Source organism: Phaseolus vulgaris, chromosome 3 (genome assembly GCF_000499845.2).
Source record: "Phaseolus vulgaris cultivar G19833 chromosome 3, P. vulgaris v2.0, whole genome shotgun sequence".
Taxonomy (NCBI): Eukaryota; Viridiplantae; Streptophyta; class Magnoliopsida; order Fabales; family Fabaceae; genus Phaseolus; species Phaseolus vulgaris.
Window position 1 is genome coordinate 21,604,542 of NC_023757.2, and position 17,016 is coordinate 21,621,557.

The 17,016-nt window shown below is 40.2% G+C and overlaps 1 protein-coding gene across 1 annotated transcript; it reads left to right on the forward strand.

The window, feature by feature from the left end:
- Positions 1-292: 292 nt before the first annotated feature.
- On the forward strand, positions 293-1,513 carry LOC137839345 (uncharacterized). The gene has a single exon (XM_068648464.1). It carries the CDS (start codon positions 293-295, stop codon positions 1,511-1,513), a length of 1,221 nt encoding a protein of 406 aa, XP_068504565.1.
- Positions 1,514-17,016: the final 15,503 nt, after the last annotated feature.

The window sequence follows — 17,016 nt, forward strand, 5'->3', positions numbered from 1 at the left end:
TGACAGGGGGTGGCCAGGAGCATGAAATTTCCGTGCATGGTGAAATCCACACCATTTCAGGAGGGTTTTCAGGAGGAGGGTGCACCGCTTCCCAACTGAAGAAGTATGCACGAGCAGTAATGTCGGTAGAAGGGCAAGAAGCGTACGACATGCTCGACGTGGACCTCGTTTTCACCAGGGCCGACCTCTGAGATGTGTCCCACACGACAACAACCCGGTGGTGATCTCAGTAGTAACCACTGGAAGAAAGGTACACCGTGTCCTAGTGGATGAGGGAAGCTTGACAGACGTGATGTTCTGGAGGACTTTCAACAAACTACAGTTGTCCCGTGATCTGCTAAGGCCTTATACGGGTTGCCTGTACGGCTTCGTAGGAGACCAGGTGGAGGTGTGTGGGCATTTAGAGCTGAGGACCACCTTCACAGATGGTACCACGTCCCGTATAGAGAACATCAGGTACCTCGTCGTCAATGCCCCCTCCGCATATAACATACTGTTGGGCAGACCAACGCTGAACAGGTTGAGGGCGGTAGCGTCAACGAGGCACATGAAGATGAAGTTTCCTGACTTGAAAAGGAAGGTGATTACGATCAAGTCAGACCAGAAGGAGGCCAAGAGGTGTTACGAGAACAACCTCAAAACGAAGAGGGGGGTATTCATGGTCACTACGCGCGCACCGCACTCAGACGAGGTCGCCCAGCCCGAGACCAGTTATGCAGGAATTGCTCGGGGGGAGCAAGTGCAGAGAGCAGTGCCCTCTATCACCCATCGGGAACAAAGTGAAGAGAGGCCTACCAAAGCAGAAATCACCCGTGCAGAGATCGCCAGGGAGAGGCGACCTGAGCCGGTCGACGATGTGAAGGATAGAGAGATTAGAGGGAAGGTCTTCAAGCTTGGCAATGCTCTCGACCAAGTGGTGCAAGATTGGATTGTCGAGGTTATAGAGCGCCACCTGGACGCCTTCGCATGGTCCGCCTCGGACATGCCTGGCATATACCCAGACTTCCTGTGCCACCACCTAACCATGGACCCCAAGGTTCGACCTGTCCGCCAGAGGCGAAGGAAGTTTAATGACGAGAGGTGTCAGGTCATCAGGGAAGAGACGCAGAAGCTGCTAAACGCTAGCCACATCAGGGAGATACAGTACCCAAAATGGCTGGCGAACGTGGTCTTGGTGAAAAAGGTCAATGGGAAGTGGAGAATGTGCGTTGACTTCACGGACCTTAACAAAGAATGCCCGAAAGACTCTTACCCTCTACCAAGCATCGACGCGTTGGTTGACAGCGCCTCAGGTTGCAAGATGCTCAGCTTCCTGGATGCCTTTTCTGGGTATAACCAGATTAAGATGCATCCCAGGGATGAGTGCAAGACAGCGTTTATGACTGAGTTGTCTTGCTACTGCTACAAGGTCATGCCCTTCAGGCTAAAAAAATGCAGGCACCACCTACCAGAGGCTAATGGACAGGGTGCTCGCGCCCATGATAGGGCGAAACGTACAAGCCTACGTGGATGACATGGTGGTGACCTCGCAAGTGAAAGAGCAGCACTTCGCTGACTTGGAAGAGCTATTTACGACAATAACTAGGTACAGACTGAAACTGAACCCCGAGAAGTGTGTGTTCGGAGTTGAAGCAGGGAAGTTTCTGGGTTTCTTGCTCACCGAACGTGGGATAGAAGCGAACCCAGAGAAGTGCGCTGCAATCTTGGCGATGAGAAGCAAAAGTTCAGTGAAGGAGGTACAACAGTTAACAGGGCGCATGGCTGCCCTGTCCAGGTTCGTATCAACTGGAGGAGACAAGGGTCACCCTTACTTCTAGTGCCTAAGAAGGAACAATAAGTTCTTATGGACCCAAAATGGTAAAGAGACGTTCCACAAGCTGAAGGAGTACCTAGCCAACCCTCCAGTCCTGTGCAAACCGCAGCCGAACACACCGCTTCGCCTATTGATAGCTGTCGTTTTGGTGTCAAATTAATATGATTCTAGCGTAGAATTGTCTAATACTAGAGAGATGATAGTATAATTGTGGACAAATGTCCCCAAGTCGTCTCTCAACGAATCCAATAGTAAAATCAGTTGATCAAGGTTTAAAATCTATCTGCAAGCAATAAAAGTTAGCAATAACAATAAAGATAAAAAGGGGGTTTGAGATAGTTGTGCAGAAAATATAAAAGAGATTAAAATAGTAAATAAAAAACGGTTGATCCCATGTTCTTCCACCATTGAATTCTTCACAGGTTCTCTAAAGATTAATCTTTTCTCAATCCTCCAACAGAGCTAAACCAGATTGAACATGCGCCGATCTGATTCAACTGAAACTCACCAGTAAAGCATGCGTCTACTAGTTTAATCAATACCCACTTTGTTCCATGCGTATACTCCATGGGAATGCTTACCTCCTCTCCCTTGAATCATGCGCCCAAGAAATTAATTAGAACAATGCGAACTAACTAAGAAACCAAAGTTTAAGATAAGGAGGACTCTCAATCATGCGTTCAAGTACAACCTCTCACAAAAACCAGTTTTCCAGGAGATTAGACAATAAAAACAACTGCTATAGAGAATTAAAAATTGAAACTTTTATTGAACAAAACCTCAGAACTCAATGGGGAATTACAAAAGAATCAATAAAAAAGGTTTAGCCTTCCATGCGGAGGCAAAACAAAAGAATTACTAAGAGGAAAATAAACTAAGAAAATCCTATGAAGCTCTCTCTTCTCTCCTTGATGCTTGTGTCCTTTTATAGGCTTTTCTGCTCCAAAGATTTTGGGAAAATATTGCAGTTTAGATTTTGTAAACAGTTTCCACTTTCCATAATTCTTTTTATTTTGCAGAAGATTTGCTTCCAATTCTGTTTCTGGAATCTTGTAGCTTTTATTTTCTCTTTCTTCTCCTCAGAATATTTTTTCTGTTTTGGTTCAAAAAGCAACTGGGACATTTGCATATTTTGCCCATTCACAAAGGTAGATGCTTCCTCTGGATAATTTACTCTAAAAAGAAAAAATTAACAATAATAATAGTTAAGGCCCAAATAAACCCAATTATAAGAATGTTAATTAAAATAATGGATTTATTTATTATTATAGTCCAATAATCTATGAATAAGGCTAGTGAGTGTGAATAAATATATGCTCATCACCTATACTTTGCGGTGAATGACCGGGCGATCAGTTCAGTCCTTGTTCAGGAACAGGACCAGGTTCAGAAACCCACTTCATGAGTAAGGTATTGCAAGGGCCTGAGGTAAAGTACCAGGCACTAGAGAAGGCAGCCCTGGCGGTGGTATTCTCAGCGAGAAGGCTTCGCCATTATTTCCAGAGCTTCACTATGGTGGTGATTGTTAGAAAAGATGGCTTTAAACTAGAGGGGGGGTGAATTGTTTAAAGAGGTTTTCGCAAACTTTTCAAAGCTAGAATGAACTTATTTCAGAAACCAATTGATTCAGCAATTCAGTTAGCCAAAACAGCAAGCAAAACTGTAATACCAGGAAAAACAATCGGTTGTTTCTTCGAAACAACCGGTTGTTTATACCAGCAAACAACAAACAAACTGAATTTAAAGAGGTAAGGATAGAGAGATTGTACACAGTTGTTTATACTGGTTCACTCCAAACTAGAGCTACATCCAGTCTTCTCAGAAACCCTAAGGATATCCACTAAGCAATCACCACTTGATCACTTACACCACAACCAAGAGAATGACCTTGAAAACCTCAAGACACACACTCTCCTTGGCCAACCCTAAGATTGCTGATCTTGAACACCTCAAGAACACACAACCAATCTCAGCAACACACACAAACGAATTGTTCAGCAGTTTACAAAGATTACACTTGTTACAGATGAATATCTGAAATCAATACAAGAAGAATCCTATTCAGCACCTTGATCAATCTCTCAACTCTTTAGCAATCTCAGAACTCTTTTTTTAAAAACTCTTAGATCAAAACTCTGTTTTAAGATTCTTAAAACTTAAAAACAGTTTTTCAGAATATATCTAAGAATATAGTTTGTTATCAAAACTTAACAAACTCTTAATTGCATTTAAAGATGATTGGTCAAAGCATTTAATGACTGGAGCGTATTCAGTTAAAGCATTTAAAGCTCAGTCAAAGAAAACAGTTTTTCTGTTATGGTTTTAAAACAAACAATCGATTGTTTTCTCGAATCAATCGGTTGTTTTGTTACTTAACAAAAACACCATTCAAAAACAGTTTTCAAACTTTCTCAAAACACCTAAGTGTAAACAATCGGTTGTTTCGACAAAACAATCGGTTGTTTCAACTTAGTTTGAAAAACATTTTGCTTTGATAAAAAATTGAGATGCTAATTGCTTTGAGATTTAATCTAAGGGTCGATTACAACATTGAACTACCCCATAACAAAGCTTAAACCAGCACAACAGCATCAAGCAAAGCAGAGGCTTCATCATCCTTCAAAGGATTTGGATTCTTCAAAACATTGAACACCACTTGGTTCAACAGTGATGACAAATCTACCCATTCACAAGGTCCTACAAAAGCCGGATGTGGCAGGCAAGATGGTGCGCTGGGCGGTTGAACTTTCTGAGTTCGATATTCGGTATGAGCCTAGAGGCCCTATCAAAGGTCAGGTTTACGCTGACTTTGTGGTAGAGCTCTCCTCGGCAGATGCACACCAGGAAGAAGCCAACTTCCGATGGGTGTTCTCTATAGATGGGTCCTCTAACCAACAAGGCAGCGGAGCAGGTGTTATCTTAGAATGACCAAACGGGTTGTTGATCGAGCAGGCCCTACAGTTCGCCTTCAAAGCAAGCAACAACCAAGCGGTGTACGAAGCCCTCATTGCAGGTATGTTGTTGGCAAAGGAAATAGGGGCGAGGAGTCTGGTAGCGAAGAACGACTCCCTACTAGTCACAGGTCAGGTGACTGGTGAATATCAGGCCAAGGACCCTCAAATGGCTGCCTACTTAGGGTACGTTCAGATTTTGAAGGGGTCTTTCACGGTGTTCGAGTTGGTGCATGTCCCAAGAGAGCAGAATGTTCGGGCAGACTTGTTGGCTAAACTCGCTAGCTCGGGCAAGGGGGGCGGGCAGAGGACGGTCATACAAGAAACCTTGAAGACACCTCGAACATTTACCGCCGATAACTGGGTGCACCAGGTCAGCGCATCGAGAGGAGTGTCGACGAGTCATTGGTCACTTACCCAGGAGACACTCCAAACGCCCAAGGTAAGCACATTCCCAATGCTTGGGGAAGAATCATTATAGGTTTGCACGACTGAAGAATTAGGAGGAACATGGATGACGCCCTACAAGCGCTACTTGGCTGATGGGACACTCCCTCCGGAACCCACAGAAGCCAGAAAAATAAAGAAAAATGTTGCCAAGTACACTTTCATCGATGGGGAGCTGTTCAGACACGGGTTCACCCACCCGATCTTGGTATGCGTAAGCGAAGACTAATGCGCACACATAATGGCAGAGCTCCACGAAGGGATATGCGGGAGTCACATCGGTGGACGATCTCTAGCGTCAAAAGCTACTCGTGCGAGATATTATTGGCCTACAGTAAGGGAAGACTGCATAAGATACGTGCAGCAGTGCAAACAGTGTCAGCAGCACGCTGACTGACATAAGGCGCCGCCAGAGGAGCTCAAGTCAATTCACAGCCCCTGGCCTTTCCATACATGGGGAATCGATATCCTGGGACCCTTTCTTCTGGAAAAAAGGCAGATGAAGTACCTCGTGGTAGCCATATAGTACTTCACGAAGTGGATCGAGGCTGAGCCCGTAGCCCAGATCACGACCCAGTAGGTCACACACTTCGTGTGGAAGAACAGAGTGTGCCGCTTCGGGGTACCGAAGCGCTTGGTGTCTGATAACGACACGCAGTTCGCAAGCCAACAACTGGGTAAACTATGCTCGGAGGTTGGAATTAAGCAGGTATTTGCATCAGTAGAACACCCTCAGACGAATGGGCAGGTCGAGTCTGCCAACGGAGTCCTGCTAAGAGATCTGAAGAGAAGGCTTGAGAAGGCCAAGGGAGCTTGGGCAGAGGAGGTTCCTAGAATCGTGTGGGCTTACCACACCACTCCCCAGTCCACCACCAGAGAGACACCCTTCAGCTTGGTATATGGGTTGGAAGCGATGATTCCAGTGGAGATCCATGAGAGCTCGCCGCGTTTCCTGAACTTCGTGGCTGAAGAGTCCAACGAAGAAAGAAAGGTGAACCTGGACCTATAGGAGGAAGTCATGGAGGAAGCAAGAATCAAAGTTGAAGCATTGAAGAGAATGGTGGAGTACAAGCACAGCTCGAAGCTAAAGCCTCGCCAGTTTCAGGTTGTCAACCTGGTAATGCAGAAAGCCCACCCCTATCAACTAGAAAACAAGTTGTCTCCCAAGTGGACTGGTCCTTTCAGAGTGACAGAGGCCCTTGGGAATGGAGCATACAAGCTTGAGATGCTTGAAGGAGGCCCGATCCCTCGTACATGGAACGCGGTCAACCTCAAGTTTTACTTCAGTTGAATAGTGACATTGTACATAGTTCTTAGGGGACACTCTTTTTCCCTTCTAAGGGTTTTTTAATGAGGTCACCCAATAAATTTCGATTGAAATATTTTCTCGAATTTTGTACAAAGCTGTTACGAACTTGTTCCCTTACGTTAGAGGTCTCGAGAGGGGAAAGGTAGGTTCGTAGAGAACACCCCTCCCCCCCTCAAGTGAGAACTCTAAGGTTGAACGAAATAGTTCACCAGTAAAATCCTCCTCGCCTTTGAGTGAAGATGAGGTCAGTTAAGAACTGGTTCCCTTACGTTAGAGGTCTCGAGTGCGGGAAATGTATGTTCGTAGAGAACACCTCCCCCCTTGAGTGAGAGCGTTAAGGTAGAACGAAGTAGTTCTCCAGTTAAATCCTCCTCGCCTTTGAGCGATGAAGAGGTCAGTTACGAATTGTTCGCTTGGGTTAGAAGTCTCGAGAGTGGAAGTGTAAGTTTGCCAGAGAATACCTTCCCCTTGAGTGAGAACGCCAAGACTGAACAAGTATGGTTCGCTAGATAAATCCTTCTCACCCTTGGGCGATGCTGGGGTCAGTTACGAGCTTGTCCCCTTGGGGTGGAAGCTCCAAAGGAGGGCAGGAAGGTCCGTAGAGGACGTCTCCCCCTTCGAGTGAAAACGCCAGGGTAAGGAAGCAAGATTCACCAGTTAAACTCCTTAACTCTAAGCAACAAGGGAGAGACCAATTAATGTTTCGCGTGTACACCTCCGCGCCCTTGGAGGAGGAGATAAGGTGGGGCGGGGTGGAGAAGCGTATTACCTAAAGCATAAAGGATCGTTAGCGCTGTTAGCGGAAGTCAGTACACACTGCAACGGCTATCTATTAACAACAAAGAACGCAAGTTGAGAGGGTGGCATTCAAATAGATTAGTACAAGTAAACAGGTTACAAGTGTTCATACATCAAGAAAGTTGCCGACCGGGATGCCCAAACTTCTGATGGTGGTGTCCGAGGCACGATCTGCCCCTCCACGACCCGCTTCGAGGTGGCGAAGTATGAGACGTCTATCTCAGGGTACGTGCATGCAACCTGTTCAAGGGCACCCTCGAACTCCGAGGCAAACGCATCGGCGGCATCCTCAAGCAGCTCAGCCTCCGCTTTCTTGAACTCTTCAGCCTGTTGGATTAGCTCAGCCTTGAATTTCTCAGCCTGCTGAATGAGCTCAGTCTCCACATGACCAAGTTGCACCTCCCGATCGGTAACCCTTTCTTCAAGCCTGGCCATTTTAGCCTTAGTTGCCTTGGCTTCCTCTTCCAGATCGATCGCCCTGGTCCGCAAGGGCAAGATCCTGGCTTCCAGTTCAAGAACTTCCTAGCACTTGTCATGAAGCCGCTTGGAGAGGTCCTTTTCAACTCGACAGAGGCTGGCCAACTCCTGCTCTAAGGCAGTTTCGCGGGTAGCGAAAGTGCGAGCCAACAAGGCCATCTCCTCTTTCTTCTCCTCCTCAGCCAGGGCCAGTTCCTTCTTAATTCTCACCTCAGTCCTGCTTACGAAGGTGGTGGATTGAGCAAGGAGGACCCAAAATTAAAGCCCAACCTTTCCCTCGCGGTGCCCTCGTCCGGATCCTCCACCACCCTCGTTTGAAAGCCTTTGAGGGCATGTTGGAGGACAGCGGGCAGAAGGAGCGGCAGGGGCGCTCTCGCTGTCACCTTCGAGCGCAAGATGGCCAGTAGGCGAGGAAGCGCTTAGTGGGTGGTCCCAGAGAGACGCAGGGTGGCCCGTGATGGAAGATTGGGAGGTCACCGCCACCATGGCCTTACGCTTTTTGAAGATGGGGCCCTCCGCGGTTTCTTCATTGGATTCGATCTCTACCACCCCTCCCCCAGGGGTGCCGGAGCAGGGGATGCCGGGACCGCAACAAGAGGGACCACGACAATGGGAGCGGAAGGAGTAGGGGAAGGCATGGCGACGACAGAGACGGGGGCGACAGGAGCAGAAGCACCTGCGGCCTCAGGCTCCTTTTGGCGACGAGCAAGGACGGCAGCTAGTCTCGTCTGTTTCTCTTTGCTCAACACCATACCTGTAAGGGACATGAAGATATGAGACTATCTGAACATAAGGGGTAAGCAAACAGGGAAGCAGAATACACAAGCAGAATGCACAAGTAGAAGAAGCAGATGAGCATAAAGGAAGAGATGCCGATGTAGCCCTTGAGGGTCGCGACATCGTATTCGCGCTTGATTAACTCAACAGTGTTGAACACTGCTCTCAAACTCATGAAGGTTTGGCAAACCTCGCAATTAGCGGAAGACAACTCCTCGAGGGTCTTAGGCTTTTAGAGTTTCAGTTCCCCCACCCAGTACAGGGGGAACTCGTCGAGGAGGGTGGGGTCGTTAGGGGAGTAGCACACCCTAAAGAACTTCCCCTTGAAGCCCTTGTAGGATTGTTGGAAGAGCGTGAGAAGGACTCTCCCAGCCACACCACTAAAACTCACCCAGATGTTCTTCCCGGGGTTTTTGGCTCCGAAGAGGTGAAGGAAGACGTCGACAGATGGAGGGTGCCCAAAGTGGTTGCACAAGATAGAGAAGGCCCTCATAAACGCCCAGCTGTTGGGATGCAGTTGGGCAGGGGCCACGTTGATTTTCGTCAATAGTTTCAAAGCTAGTGAGAGGGAGACGCAGCTTAATACATTTGAAGACAGTCTGGTAGAGGAAGAAAAAGGGATCCCCTCCATTGCAAAGATTGTCCGCGCAGACGAGTTCACCCTTTGTGCAGGGACGAACCGAGACATACACGTCACTCTCTCTCCCGAATGCTCGCCCATTGCATTTAGGCTCACTGTCCCAATGTGTCACCACGTCCTTACTTGAGGTAAGGGTGGAGGTCTCGGCGAGGAGCTCAGCGAAAGCCCAGGGGTAGAGGGCTCAGTAATCTACTTGGGGAGGAGGATTGGACGTTGTTTTCGTTCGAGCCATCTCGAAGAAAGCTAAAAGCAAGAAAAAGAAAGGAGAAAAACAAGGTTTAGAAGAGGGTGATGGCGCAACCCAACGAAAACCAGAAAAAAACCCCACACTCAGAGAAAACCTAAAGAAACAGGGGAGCGACGAAAGAGCAGAAAAATTAAACAGTCCCAAGCATTATCAAGCGTCGGAATCAATAAACAAGAGCGATCAATGGGTAAAGTTCATACCTTTTGATCAGAGGGTTTGAAAGTTCTGAACTTGGCGCAACCAAACGTGAGAACGCTTGAGGAAGAAGGTGAAGCGATCGAAGAAGTTGAATGATGGAACAGTGACTTGGAGCTCGCGTTTTCGAATACTTAACATAAATTGAGAAGTGCGAGCGACGTTAAGTCGTGGTCGTTGGATCAAGACACGTGCGCACAGATCTAAGCGGACAGAGAGAAGTGTCACTTCGGTGCACTATTCATGTCCTGCCGTACAGAGCCACGTAGTTCGCCAGGGGCAAGGACTTAGTCTCTTCGCTGAACAAGTTACAACTCGAGACTGGGGGGCTTATGTACAGACCAGTCATCGGGTCTAGTTGACCATTGGTAGTAAAGGGGTCACGTAAGCTGGGTCCCTCGAGCGGCGTGGTTCAGTGACCCGCGAGGCGCATGCGCCAAGATACTGAAGAGTGGTCAGACATCGGTCACCGGGATGTGTCGACATGTCACTAGGCGGTGTAGAGAGGTCGAACATCGGTGACTCAAACAGCAGAGCTGGGCCACTAAAGGTGGATCCCAGACCACACACCAGTTATCAGTTAGGGAGAAGCCTAGGTCACAAGAGTCCATGCGTGTGGTGTGGATGACGCGTTCAGGCGTAACACAAGCAAATAGCCACTGGAAGAGATACGACCTGTAAGGGTCACGTTCCAGGGGTGAGCTGCATGCATGGCACGTGAACAACTAAGGCGCTCCCAGGACAGGTGACCCCAGAGATCAGGTGCACGAGGAGGCATCCAGGTGGTCGTCCCGTCAGAGGTTGCACTCTAGTTAGGGAACCCCACGCGCTAGGTTATCCTAAGAGTGGGTAACGGAAACAGTGGAAACCCTAGGCTATATAAAGGGAAGTAACAAACTTAGTAAGGTGCGCTATTCATTTTGCGCCGTTGAATACACACAGTGACATAGAGCTTTACGCTTAATAGTTTTGGTGTTTCCTAGCCCTAAGATTGACTTGAGTGTCGGAGTGCAAACGGCCTCTAGGACGCCTATTTTTCTTTGTGATTTCAGGTGTTTGATCGAGAGAAAGGAACGAACAAAGGCACAGAAAATCAGACATGGGAGTATCGTCGGCAGGAACACTTATTATATCTAAAAATATCTGTGTTCTAATTAAAAATGAGTTAAAAAAATAAATTATCTAATTTGAAATGTTTATTATCTTGAAGTGGGCTTATGGATTAGATAAAATTAGAGTAAGTATTTTTTTTTATGAAATTTACATATTTGAGTAGATTATTGGGACAGTTATTTTTAAATTAATGGGAGGTGAAGAAGTTCCGATAGTGGAAATTATGTATCTTGTCCCATTGAAGAGATGTTGTTTTCAGAGAAAGGAGTTTGACGTTATAATGAGAAATTGAGACGTTATTGTGAAAGGAAGGGCGATAAATGAATACACGTGGCTACGAGACAGCCTCAATAAACAAAGTGAAGGTCCCTGGATTGTTTTTGTTGTTTAAAGAAGTTGGAGTTGGAGGAGTGTTTGTGGGTGATAATCAAAAGGAGAAGTAGGTTTTGTGAAACTTAGGAAATAGGAATCCTCAATAACCTTTTGTCACTTTCACAAATTCATTCCACCTTTATTTGTTTGGTCATTTCTAGTTGCTTTCTCCAGTTGGATCGACCCCCCACCAACCACCACACTGTTTGCTTAGACTCTTCTTCCAAATAACACATCCTCACAGTATCTTCTGTCACCAGTGTAGTATTCATATATATTATATTAGATGTTTTAAATATGTTTTTTTTCCTAAAAGAGTGTAATTTGATTTCGTATTTTGTTTTAAATGGGTAATTTGTTTTTTTTATTTTAGAATTGGACAAAAATATGCGTGTAAATTACGAAACAATTTTAAAGAAATTACTATCCATGTTTATGATTCATGAAATTTTCAAAAATATGGTATATGAAAGATACGAGTGGTAGTTAAATTTTGGCTGGATATCATTTGTGAATAAATTGAATTTGGTTCATATAATTTTAATTAATAGATAAAAAAATAATTATGTTGAAATCGTATATGTGAAAAACTATTTTTGTAAAATGTAGTATAATTGAATTCGTACTCATCAAATCGTCCTTACTATATATAATTTCAGTTTAATCTTTTTGTTTTAAGAAACCTTATTAATTTTTTTAAAATGAAATCATTTAAAAAATATTTAGTTGTATTATTTTGGTTGAAAAAATGTATTCTGGAAGACGAAGTGGGATTGAAATGAAATCCAATGATTGTGATTAAAAATAGATCCATGTGTGATCTATATGAATGATGAAATTGATATTGAAATTTTACATGACAACATTTAAAGAAATGTTTATAAATGATTTGTTTGGTTGGTTCTTTTTGCAAGAATTAGATATGATATGCAATTTCTTTTCACTAGCTTACCCTTGCTTTTCTTGTTGTGTTTGAACTGCGATGATTGTACTACGTACACGAGCAGATGATATTACAGGTGTCGGAGGGTCTGAAGAGCTTTAGGGTGTTGACTTTGAAACTTATGTTGTAAATATTTGTATTTCTATATGCCCTAATCATGTATTAGAAATGTTTGAAAAAATTCTAATTTTGTATAGAAATACGTAGAACGTTTTTAATAGTTAGATGTATTTTCGGAGTGTTACACTCAACCAAACTTGACTTAGGTTCAATTTAATTTAAGGTTGGGTCTAACCAGACACTCAACCTGATTTGTGTTTCGCTTGACCCAACCTAACCTAAATTTGAACTAACACAATTTGATTTTAACATAACCCAATCTAACTTATCTTCACTCAACCAACTTAATTATGTCTTATTTAGATGTGATATAATACAACATTTCATAACTTTATATAACTTAAACTCTTCTTACTTTAGATTTAATAAATTTGAGAAATAATTTAATTTACGTCTAATCAAAATCTAATTAAATAAATTTAATTTAAAATTCAAAAATATGGATTTGAATCTTAGATAAATTTATTGAAAATGCATTTAAAATGATATGAATTTGGATAATTATGATTTAGATATAAAAATATAATTATTTTATATAGCCTAACGTTTGAAGATATTTAAAAAAATTACATTTTATAAATAAAATGAATTTTTATTTTAACCCTTATTAATTTTATTCTGTATAAGTTATTTTGTGATGAAGATAGCACATGGTAAAGAATGTATCAAAAGGAAAGCACAGGCTATAGAAATATTGAAGAATGAAAATTCCAGAAGATTAAATCTGTGGGCGCATGTGAGAAAACGGTGGGCGTGGATTAGATGATTAAAGAGTAATAGAAAACAAGGTGCGTTTATCCACAAAGAACAACCTCCACGTCACTTTCTTTCTTACTTTTTTTATTCCAATTATTATTATTCCACTTTTCCACGCTTCACTCAACTACGTCATTCACCCTGCACCTTTAATTCCAAACAAAACACATTTTTATGGATATTAAAATTAATTTCAACTATAAACCTATATTATTTTTGTTCAGAAGTATTTTTTTTGTAATTTAAAATTTAAAGCAAATTATATTTTATTTATTTAGTCATTTGTATAAGAGATAAACATACTATCATGATCATAATGTTTATATTTTAGCGATTTCAACTTGACTGGATCATATTTTACTGCTGTATTTCGATACGTTTGAACCTTTTTCACTTTTTTGTTTTCTCGTCTAGTGGTACGGGTGGCTATACACTTGGGAGAGAAAAACATTATACTATTTTAAAGTATATAAATATTATTTTGTTTTATTGAAAACTTAATTAAAAATTAATTCAATCTGATCCATTTAATAATTATAAAATTCAATCCATTTATTATCTCTTTTTAACGAATGAATATCCAATCCATCCATAAAAATCATTTTAAAAAAATAGAAATTTATTTTTGAAATAATATTCTGAATTAAAATTAAAAAAAATCAAATATAAATATATTAAAATATTTAAAAAAATTTAAGTAAAAAGTTTTGATTGGATTAATTTTAATATGTAAGTATTAATTAGAAAACCTTTTGAATTTTGAACAATAAAAGATAGATAATTAATCATCCATAAAATTAAATAGATAGAATTAATTCAATTTATTTATTTTATATTTTTGTAATTGATACATTAAATAAACTTTATTGTCAACGAGCCATAGATGAATGAATTATTTTGTTATTTTAGTTGTTTTGTTATATTTAATCAATGAGTAAGTAAAGTCTAACAAATTATTGTTGTTTATAAATCATCAAACTCAAATAGTGTCAAAATGATTCACCATTTTAACCACATTTTTCCTTAATTTAAAAATATATATTATGATTTGGAAATTTTATTTTAAACTAAAAGAGCGCTTAATCAACCCTATATATAAATATTAACTTTTCTTTTCCTTCTCTGTGAAGAAAAATCAATCTTCCCCAGTTGAAGAGGTAATACCTGAATATTCAAACCAACCTTAGACTCGTTAGTTACATGTATGTATGTGTTAATTCTCAAGTTTTTTTGCATTTTATAAATATTAATAGGTGCTCTAATAAGAATGAGAACAATAATTTTTACAAACAAAATTATTTTTAAATTATATTTGTTAACTCACAATTATTTTTGACAGATCTAATGTTAAAAAAATAATTATTTGAAAAATAATCATAAATATTATTAGATAATAAATCTATCTTATATAATATTTTAGATTTTCAGTATATGTTATTTTAATATTTTATTTTTATGTATTATATAATTTGTATGTACCTTAATCGAAATCAGATGATGTCATATTGAGAATTGAACTTTAAGTATTACGAAGTGAACTTTAAACCTAACTCAACTCCATAAAACCGACTCATGAAGTTGAAGTTTGCACCCATTTATATACAATAAATTGTCTTCGTCTTCATCTCTAGTCGATGTGAGATCTCCATCATTAAACTTAATGCAACCTCATAAAAATGTGAAATTTATATTCATTTATATAATAAAAAATAAAATATTTTAATCTCTAGACAGTGTAGAATCTTCCACCAATATGATTAAAATAGATGATTCTTTCATTAACAATGTCAATCATACGTTATATACTGTCATACATAAATTTAGGATCTTGAAATACATAAATTTAGGATTTTAACACGTTATATACTGTCATACATAAATTTAGGATCTTGAAATACATAAATTTAGGATTTTAACAGGATGTGTATTGGAGATCCACGTTAATTTAAAAATAAAAATAATTTATAATATATAAGTAAATATAAATTTATAAGAATTGACTACTTCTTACTAACTATCATCTAACTTTTTATTCTCTTGTTTTCACTCACTTCCCTTCTTATTCTTAAACCGAATAAAACAAAAGAATAAGAACACAATTAGATAAAAACTCATTTTATATATAATGTGCATAGGGAAGAGATTCTTGGTGTCATTGTCCCATCAGTATGTGTTAAAATATTATTTGATTAGATTATTGTTAATCTAGTACAAACATCTATTGATGCCTAAAATTCAACCAGCAGCCCTGTTAATTTAGTTTTCAAGTTGCTCTCACAATCCACAGAAAAAACACATGTTCACCCATGGTTTTCATCCATAATTATTGTAATCACTCTTCTTTTTTCCTGCGTACGTATAATAAAAAAAATTAAAACTTAATTTGAGTTTAACTTGTGAATGTCAATTTGAGTTTGATAATATTTTCTAACCGAGCATAACTTGGGAAAAAATATTTTTTTATTAAATGGATGTGTAAAAATAATACATAGATTAAATTCATTCAATCTTATATTACACCATAAATAACCATAAAAAAACATTACACCATATTTCGATCGACACCATGCTCTTAATCAGACTTCACAATTTTTTTTTTAAATAGATGATGATCCATAAAAGATTTTAAGTCGCATTCTTATTTTTTTTTAAGAAGACTTAGAAACGTACAAGTAATGATTGAAATGATTATCAGAGCTTAATAAATATTTATTGACATAATATGATCAATATAATCATGATATAATGTTACCTACTATTGAGATCATTTGTCATAATCCAAATCCATAATCAGAAATTCAGTACGATGATATAAATATTATTACTCCATTAAAACAAAAATATGTATTTATTACAATAATTAATATTCAAACTATAAAATATTAAAACCCAACTTAAATGTTGAAGTGTTCTTTTGCATGTATCTCACCTCACCTCATATGCAAACTATCACCGAAAATAAATAATGCAATCGAGAATCAGAGTCACAACAATTGTTTGAGAACCTGATCTGATCTGTGGAAGAAAAATATTATTTTATTCTCTTTAAATACATCTATTTGTTCCATCTATTAAGATTTTTTTTTTTTACAGAAATTATCTTTTTCTAATAACTATAATAATGAGATTGGAGTCTCATTCGGTTCAAATTTTATACCAACTTCTATCATTGTTCCACATTAAATAAATAATGAATAAAAAAGTATTAAATAAAAATTAATTTTAAAAATTAAAATAATTAATTACTTGATTAAATTGGAAACTATTTTATAAACTAAAAAAACTATTAATATAAAGTAGTTTTTAATATTAATAAAATTTTATAAAATAATTTCTAAATTTGATTTAACAATTAGCTATAAGGTTTTAGTTACTTAGTATTCTAAATTAGTTTATATTAGTCTTAGAGACTACTTTAAAATCTGTTCCTGCTAGGGAGATGGGACCTAGAGAACTGTTGAAGTCTTCTTCTCCTTCCTTCGGTCGGGCAGGTGGTTGAGTGATGAACTGGGATCCTTCTCTTCCTTCTGCTTATCTTTCGGCACTCGGGACTCGATCGTCGGGTGAACACCGGATGGTGGGGGTACCTGCGAAGGCACTCCGACGCTCAAGTCAGTAAAGCGGGTGGTTAGCTCTCAGGTAGGTGAACAGTAATAATGACATACCTTACTCCTTGGGATGCGCGCTATTTATATTATTCTAATGGGCCTACCTTGTTGGGCCCGTTTATCGAGGTAGATACCGCTTAGGGTTGCATTACCTACTTCTTGATGATGGATTATCTTTACTGACCTTTGTTTGAGTGTTAATTGTAACAGGGTTCGGCTATCGGCCAAGTTCCCGTGGTGTGGGTCGGCCATCGGCCAAATCCTTGTGGTCTCGGTCGTCTTAGTTAAGTCTTCTAAGGTCTCGACCTTTCGGACAGTCGGCCAAGTCTTCCAAGGTCTCGGCTTGCCGGCCAAGTCTTCTAAGGTCTCGACCTTTCAGACAGTCGGCCAAGTCTTCCAAGGTCTCGGCCTGTCGGCCTGTCGGCCAAGTCTTCTAAGGCCTCAGCCAGG